This window comes from Notolepis coatsorum (genome assembly GCF_963971535.1).
Source record: "Notolepis coatsorum genome assembly, chromosome: 4".
NCBI classification, from domain to species: domain Eukaryota; kingdom Metazoa; phylum Chordata; class Actinopteri; order Aulopiformes; family Paralepididae; genus Notolepis; species Notolepis coatsorum.
In genome coordinates this window covers 206,829,000-206,837,855 of record NC_140168.1, presented here as the reverse complement: position 1 = coordinate 206,837,855, position 8,856 = coordinate 206,829,000, and the positions used below count along the sequence as shown (strand labels likewise).

Genomic DNA, 8,856 nt, shown 5'->3' with positions numbered 1-8,856 from the left:
TCGTGATCACAACTAGGGATGTCCGATATTATCGGCCTACCGATATTATCGGCCTACCGATATTGGCATTAAAAAGTGATATTGGAAATTATCGGTATCGGTTAAAAAAATAAAAAATAAAAGAAATTATTTTTTTACTTTTGTTTAACCTTTATGTACATGTATGTGCAAGCAAGTAAGAACACATTCAGATTTTATTTATTGTCAAAAGTATGCATAATGTTGTGTTAATTCCACAACAAGAGATATGTAATGTTAATTACCTGAAATTATTCCGTTTTTGGGGGGGGGGGAACCCTGCATATATCGGTATCGGTTGATATCGGTTGATATCAGTATCGGAAATTAAGAGTTGGACAATATCGGTAAAAAAGCCAATATCGAACATCCCTAATCACAACTATTGACTGAACTGTCCTATAGGCTATAGGCCATGTAAATAACGTATTGTTGTTATTTACACATTACGTATGGTGGAAATAACGTTTAATTTGAGCGCTGTCCCCCTTCAAGTGAAATGTGCACCTGCATGCCTTCATTTAAGCGGCCGGCGGTGTCCTGTCCTCCTCGTTCACCCGCATTGATTGATTGAAAACTTTATTAACAGATTACAGAATGGGTACAGTACAGTACAGCTCAATACACACAATTATTAAGGGGATGCAGACCAGAGAAATACTTTCGTCTTGTTTACATCATTTTTCAATTCAGCATGTATTCTCACTATGCCAGACACCCAGGGGGCAGCATTGGAAAGCTACTCCGTGTGTGTGTGTGTGTGTGTGTGTGTGTGTGTGTGTGTGTGTGTGTGTGTGTGTGTGTGTGTGTGTGTGTGTGTGTGTGTGTGTGTGTGTGTGTGTGACGCGTGTGTGTGTGTGTGTGACGCGTGTGTGTGTGGGTGCGTGCGCGTGGAGAGAGGGATCGTTTTGTGCGTGTCCAAAATGTGTGCGTTACAGCGTGCACGATTTCTCTCTCCACACACACACACACACACACACACGCACACTCACACACACACACACACGCACACGCACACACACACGCAAATGGTCGATTTTCTGCAGGGACTGGCGGACCGGGTCGGTTGAGACTGCACTGTCTGTCTTACTTACTCTACACTACAGACTCTTCTACGTGAACGTCAGGATGGCGAGTGAAACATTCGACAAACAGAAGACCATCTCCTTGAGGGAGAAGCATATCGGGTATGAACTTTGAATTGTCTTTTAATCCAGTATAGACGTAAACACGTGGATATATGGTGTGCGGCGCGCGTCGCTGCAGGTTGATTTATTTGCGGTTTGTTGAATTCAAAGTGTTCAGTGAGTGAGGGGTCATCATGCAAGTTTGATGTCATCATGACGTCTGTTTACAGCACTGGCGATTAAACATTTAAATACATTCCATTGCGTTATGCAGAAGACAACCCGTAGACCCGTAATCCATATGCGTAAAATGTATGCGTGAGACTTAACCTTGTCAGCCAGCCTTGACAATAATTATGATTGTCGCGATTGACATCTGACTGCAGTGAACTAATAGTCAAAACGTTTTTATTTGTGGCTGTTATACAGTGTATTCTGAAATGCTGTACCATTTGCTAATATGACATAAGGACTATACCAATTACTCAAAGGATTTATAAATTATGATTCATTCCTCTATAGTCCAGGGCTGTCCAACCAATACTTGTGAACTTGGACAACCTTTTCGCAACGCAAGGAACAACAATTAAGACTTGAACCTGTGATGTAATCTAGATGTAAGGTGGACTCATAGAATGTCTGTTTTCAGTTCCAGAAACTGTACCGTTATTATAAGATATGATAAGATAGGATATTCCTTTATTGATCCCCTTGGGGAAATCCGGGCGTCATGGGGGAGAGGAGGTATGGGCAAGGGTAATAGTAGAAAGTTAAACTAGAAATACATAAATATAGTCAATACAATTAGATCTGAATGTACACGAGACAAAATAAACAGTGTAAACAAAGGTGTAGATGAGGGTCTGTATATGCCAGACGATCCAGATAGACTTTTGTCACGATTTCAAATACATTTTCTATGGAGCAGAATTAACAGTTTTATATAATCATGACATTAGTTTAAAACGTTTTAGTAGTAAAAAAAAAAAAACGTTATGGTTTCCTAACTACACATTTTAGAAACCTACATTACCTGTACCTATAAGGTGTGGTCCTTTCAGCCTGTTTTTAAACTAAACTCAGCAGATTTTTTTGTAATGCACCTTTAGCCTAAAGCTATACTTCTTTGCAGGACTAAAGGAAATGTGAACATTTAGAAAACCTTCAATCATAAAATGTTTAGTGTCTTTTTGCCATAATGTGGGGAAAAATGAATTACCTGATAATAATCACAATACCATGATAATTCCTCAGACTATAATTGTACCATCAAAATCTCTGTTTTGGGATTCTTAAATTGGGCGATGTTCCCTATTAGATGGCTTATGCCCCTTTTCCACTGCATGGTACCTACTCGACTCTACTCTACTCTACTCAGCATTTTCGGTTTTCCATTACCAAAGTACCTGGTACCAGGTACTTTTTGGGTACTTTTTTAGTCCCTGCTCTGTCGAGGTTCCAAGCGCGTGCCAAGCGGAAAAGTCACGTGAAACCAATCAGTGCAGACCACTGATTGGTCAGAAGAGAGACGCGTCACTCGTTGGAGAGTCTGAACGAAAACAGAAAGCCGCCATCTTTAATGTCTCGCATAGGATTTCATTATGTTTGCAGCAGGCACAAGTGCAATAAACAAAGGATACAGTCACTGTGTATTCTGCCTCATTTATTGATTAAACAAAACCGACATCAACACAATTTGCCACCGAGCGGAGAGTTTAGTCTCGCAAAAAGATCGCTGACTTGTTAAGGCTTAAGCTTGTTGTTAGGTTAGGTGCTAATGTTGTGCTAGCGTTTTAGCATGGCTATCGTACATAGCGTGATCAATATAACTCGCTATTGATTGTTTGTATGAGTAACGTTAATGCTAGTAGAATAGACACAACGTGAGGTAATCACCATCCATTTTAAACCGGTTATTACCTAATGCTAACGTTAGCAAATAGACGCAAGACTGGTAACGTTACAGCTTTGTTGTTAGCCTAATGCTAACGCTAACGTTAACGTAGCATAGACAGCCTAGCTAACGTTAACGCTTGTAGAATAGACACAATGAGAGGTAACGTTAGCGTTAGCAGAATAGACACAACGAGAGTCTCGTTTATGTTGTTATTGATTGATTGATTGAAAACTGTGTTTTACTCTGGCTTGCGCCTAGCTCACGGACATAGCTATGCTGGAGCTCTCACAGAGCTATGGAGCTCTCAGCTGTACACCAGCAGCCCCGCCTCCCCACACGGAGACAAATTGAGTACTTTATTTTAGTACCTGCAGTGGAAAAGGAACGAAGTACCAGGTACCTAAAGCGAGTAGAGTAGAGTAGAGTAGAGTCGAGTAGGTACCATGCAATGGAAAAGAGGCATTAGTGTACTTGCCCAGGATTGTATGAGGTCAAATCTCACTTTTCTGGTCTAGTAGTCAGTAGTAGGCTGGGCGATATGGGACAAATAATTAATATCACTATTATTCAGAACAAGGGCTTTTTTCAATAACAATGTACAAGATGTCACAATATGATCTTAGGTATGGAAGATCACATGTCCAATAATCTAATGGAACGTGGGATCAATCAGTCGATCTGTCATTTCAATTAGGCAGAAGATTCTCAGATATTTCCGAAATCATTTTGTGAGAAATATAACTTGATATTTACCATTTCATTACAAATGTATACAACAAAATTGTGTATCACATGATTCATAATGTGAAAAATCCCATGATACGATAAAACAGATCAATTGTAAATAATAAATTATTATTGGTACATCACCTTGCTGTAAGCGATGTAAAGACACTTAAGGAACACACCAACATTATGGGAAATTCGCTCACCGTCTTCTCCAGAGAGATAGATGCCAATTTCCTCTCTGTGCATTCAGTAGAAAGCTATCCAGCTGCAAGCTAGCCTAGCTTAGCACAGATCAATGAAAGTAGACCAGCTAGCCTAACTGTTGGCCAAAAAACACCTCTCCCAGAGTTTTAAGCTAGGCTAGTGGTCCGTCTCCGCTTCCATTCATTTGTGCTAAGCTACTGTATAGGCTAGCTTGCAGTCGGATAGCCTTCTACTGAACGCACAGAGGGGAGATTTCTGTGCACATTTCCAATAATGTTAGCATGCCCCTTTAAGGTGGGTCAATATCTGACATTTATAAAAATAGAAAATTTAAATACGACTAGCCTTCATAATATTTTACTATTATGCACTTTGCTACTATGTAATCTGCCTTGCCTATTGTCACAAACTGGTCTTTTTTGACAAAAAGAGAGTCCACATGTGAAAGCAATTTAACAAAATAATTTATTTAAACCTATATAACAAACAATCAATGAAATAAACAATCAATGTGTATGGATAAGAATCAGTGATGAATGCAGTGTATGGATTAGTGAAAAGTGAAGTGTGGTGAGGTGTGATGTAAGTAGGAAAAATATAACTCAATAGGGAGGTGTAGTCTGACGTCACTTTAGTTTCTCGCGCGGTCCACCTGTATAGGGATTTATCATTGGGAAAATGTATTATCGGCTATTGTAATAATTCTGCCTCATGAACATTGGCAAGCTTTCCATTTTTGCACAAAATTAGTTCCCTTCTATCACTAACATTATTGTTTAAGCATTTTTGGTTGAAATAAAATTAAATATACATAATTATTTTACGATTAATTGCGAATTGTCTCATGTTGAGCTATATATTGTGGATGAATACACACAGAAAGGTACACCATGCCAATGTTCATGCTTTATTTGTTTTAAAACGAGACGATTTAGGAATGTGTCCATTGGAAATACATTGCAATTTCAAGCCGGAAACAACAATGACGTAACCACTACACCTCCCTATTGGTGGTGGATAACCTGGTGAGAGGAGATGGAGAGAAGGTTAACCAGAGACACGTTTATAGACGGGCAGCTCTAACTGCCCAGGTGAGTCTAATTGGGCTGACGAGCCCCCACTCTGCCATGCTCCCTAGAGAGACAGCAGACTACCAATAAGCAAGCAGAGTGGGGGGCCGTCACACCTATATTACCATGTAGCACTCAAGTTCAACACTGTTTGACAAACGATGTTACTTACCCTTAGCTGCCAGAGTTGTACCCTTCCCGCTGACTTGTTGTACAGAACTAAATGACTAAATGACCGTTACCCTCCTGTAGTCGCTACATGATACTGTCACTGTTGGCTCTGTTGCAGACCGTCTTGTAAGATCTTGTTCAGCAATGACCCCATCAAGATCGTGCGAGCTAAAGGCCAGTACATGTACGATGAGACCGGGGAGCGCTACCTGGACTGCATCAACAACGTGGCTCACGGTAAACTCTGATCTAAACACTCTGTGACGCAGACTGACTTGGGTAGATGCTAGATCACACTTTTTGGCTGAGCGAGAAAGCCACAAAGTCGACATAGTTTAATTAACCTTCGTACCGTCTTCTACTATCACGCACTTTTCCACAAAATAATCGTCCTTGCCTATATTACTACCTACTATACTAATATGTCTCTACTACTATGCACTCAACCAGGGACGCGAGAAGGGGGGGTGCGGCAGGGGCTGCAGCACCCCCTGCTGGATGGGAGTGTAACTGCAACTGCAAGGTTGTTTTGGATTTTATTCCAAATTTGTAACCGAGGCTACTCATGTCACACAGAGCGGAACGGCACTGCAGATTTACCCTACTCTTGGAATTCATTCAGATCGTCATAGGGGCGCTGTCTCGATAATGCAGTGTTATTATTAACAGCGTGTAGCCGACGCATGAACCGGTTGGGATTCGAATAGACGCGGCCTGGAAGCGTCAACGCGGAACTGGAAATCCGTTGGTAAAAAAAATAGACACAGCGGCTGGGATAGTTTTGGACTTTTGGGACGCTGCATTCGCAGTAAAGGAATATATGAACAAGCCAGCAGAACTATCCGAGCCCCCGGGAGGGTGATCGAAGACCTTTTGCATCATGTCGGCGATCATGTATGTGGGGAACGAATTGCAGAGGGAGTGCGCAACAGCCAGGTGGGGTAAGCTGGGCTGTGATGTGTGCATCAGAACGGTTGGGCAGCGGTTGGGCAGCGGTTTTGATTGAAAAATTTGATTGAAAAGTGTTAGGGTTTGTAACCGACCTCAAACGCAACGGCACAGAGAGAGTTGTTCAGAGTTAGCCAAAGCAAGGGCGTATTTATTTTCAGAGTTACAAGATGGAATGAAGTTGAGCAACCGAACAAACGGGGAATCTGGCATGTGAAGATTGTTGCGGCTCTGCAGATACTCCCAGTAGGTGGTGGTGAGGAATTGGCTTGTGACGTCTGAAGCGGCTCTGCAGATCCTCCCAGCTTTCACTCCCGGTGGAAACGGAGAGAGAGAGAAATCTGAGTTAGCCCAGCGCACAACAGAAACAGAGAGGTGACTGATCCAGTATATATCCAAGTGACTTGATCTTCGGTGTACCACACACAGTTAGCAGAGTCCAGAGAAAAAACAATACGGTAATCCAAAGAGTAAATCCAACACAAAAATAGGTGAGAACAGTACAAACAAAAACGGGATCTCTTCGGTGTTTCACAAACACACAAAAAACTGATGATCCAAAAGAACTGTTTCCAAAAACTCACCAGAGCGCAACGCGTAAAGCGGGCAGATAACGAGGCGCAGCTCAGAACGGGAAACCAGGTTCTCCACAGGGATTCTCCACGAAAGTCCTGGAGAGCAAAAGACAGCAAACAGCGACGGGGAAGGCAGGCAAATGCAGGAGTATTCAGAACGATCCAACATCGATAGTAGGGGGATCAGGGTATATAAAGCCACAGGGCGCTGATTACAAGCTGTGACAGCTGCGGGATGAAATTGATACTTGCTCCAGAAGCGTGTGGCGGGGAGAGCACCAATCAACACGGCACCTTACAGGAACGGAGCGTGTGGCGGGGAATGCAATTAATCAACAAAGTACCTTAAAGGAACGGAGCGTGTGGCGGGGAGCGGACCAAACCTCACAGTACCCCCCCCTCCACGGGAGCCACCCGGCGACCAGGCCGACCCGGCTCGCCCGGATGGGCACGATGGAAGTCGGTGATCAGGCCGGGATCCACAATGAGCTGGCGGGAGACCCAGCTCCGTTCTTCCGGACCGTACCCCTCCCAGTCCACCAGGTACTGGAACCCCCGACCCCGCCGTCGAACGCCCATCAACCGGCGGACCTGCCACTGGGGGTGTCCGTCCACCATCTCGGGAGGAGGCGGTTCCGGAGCAGGAGGCATCAGGGGACTGAGAGAGACAGGCTTAACCCGGGACACATGGAAAACGGGGTGAATGTGCATGGACGCAGGAAGCTTAAGACTCACCGCCGCCGGACTGAGTACCTTCAGAACCTCAAAAGGTCCGACGAACCGGGGGTTAAGCTTCTTGGCCGAGGACCGAAGTGGAAGGTCCCTTGCGGAAAGCCACACCCTCTACCCAGGGTGGTACGTCGGCGCAGGAACCCGGCGCCGGTCAGCCCCACGACAGGCGCGCTCTGATGACCGGAGCAGCGCGGTCCTGGTGATCTCCCAGACCCGACAGCACCGGTCGAGGTGGTCCTGTACGGAGGGAACTGCCACCTCCGTCTCCTGTGCAGGGAAAAGAGGGGGTTGGTAGCCCAGGGATACCTCAAAGGGTGAGAGGCCGGTGGCGGAACTGACCATGGAGTTGATGGAGTACTCGACCCAGGGAAGGAAACGGCTCCAAGAAGCTGGTCTCTCGGCAGCCACACACCGAAGAGCAGACTCCACACTCTGGTTCATCCTCTCCGTTTGTCCGTTAGTCTGGGGATGATAACCAGAGGAAAGACTGACCGTTGCCCCCAATCCCTTGCAAAAAGCCCGCCATACCTGGGAAGTGAACTGGGGCCCCCGGTCCGAGACGACGTCCTGGGGAAAACCATGGAGGCGTGGCGTGTCAGGAGGTCCGCCGTCTCGGCCGCCGAGGGAAGCTTGGGAAGGGCCACGAGGTGAACCCCCTTGCTGAACCGATCCACCACGGTCAGTAGGCACGTGTTCCCCTGGGAGGAGGGAAGACCCGTGACGAAGTCCAGCGCCACATGTGACCAAGGACGGCTCGGAATGGGAAGCGGCTGTAATAGCCCGGAGGGTGCCTGGTGGGAGGCCTTGCTGCGGGCGCAGACTGCGCAGGCCAGTACGAACTCCTTGACGTCGTTCCTCATGGTGGGCCACCAGAATCGACGAGCCAGGAAGGAGGACGTGCGATGAACGCCCGGGTGGCAGGCGAACCGGCTGGTATGGCCCCACTGGAGGACCCGGGACCGGACCGAGTCGGGGACGAAGAGACGATGAACCGGTACATTGCCTGGAGCGCGATGGAAGCGTAGGGCACGCCTTACCACCCCCTCGATGCCCAAGGTGACGACTCCTACCACCCTGGCCTCTGGGAGGATGGGAGTCGGGTCCTCAGTGGTTGGAGCCCCCTTGGAGTGTAACCGGGACAGGGAGTCAGCCTTCGTGTTGCGGGAACCAGGGCAAAACGTCAGCGAGAAGTCGAACCGACTGAGGAAGCTGGCCCATCTTGCCTGCCGGCCATTGAGGCGCTTGGAAGCACGGATGTACGTCAGGTTCTTGTGGTCCGTCCAAATGGTAAACGGCTCCTCGGCCCCCTCTAGCCAATGACGCCACTCCTCCAAGGCAGCCACAACCGCCAGCAGCTCCCGATTGCCGATGTCATAGTTCCTCTC

At 46.3% G+C, this 8,856-nt stretch overlaps 1 protein-coding gene across 2 annotated transcripts in view; it reads left to right on the top strand.

The window, feature by feature from the left end:
* Positions 1–1,075: 1,075 nt before the first annotated feature.
* The window catches only part of etnppl (ethanolamine-phosphate phospho-lyase), an 88,944-nt gene continuing 81,163 nt past the window's right edge, over positions 1,076–8,856 (top strand). For both annotated transcript variants that reach the window (XM_084313693.1, XM_084313692.1), the window contains exons 1-2: positions 1,076–1,205; positions 5,335–5,453. In XM_084313693.1, the coding sequence (XP_084169819.1) occupies positions 1,147–1,205; positions 5,335–5,453 (178 nt within the window). In that variant the 5' untranslated portion in view covers positions 1,076–1,146. The remainder of the gene's footprint in view (positions 1,206–5,334; positions 5,454–8,856) is intronic.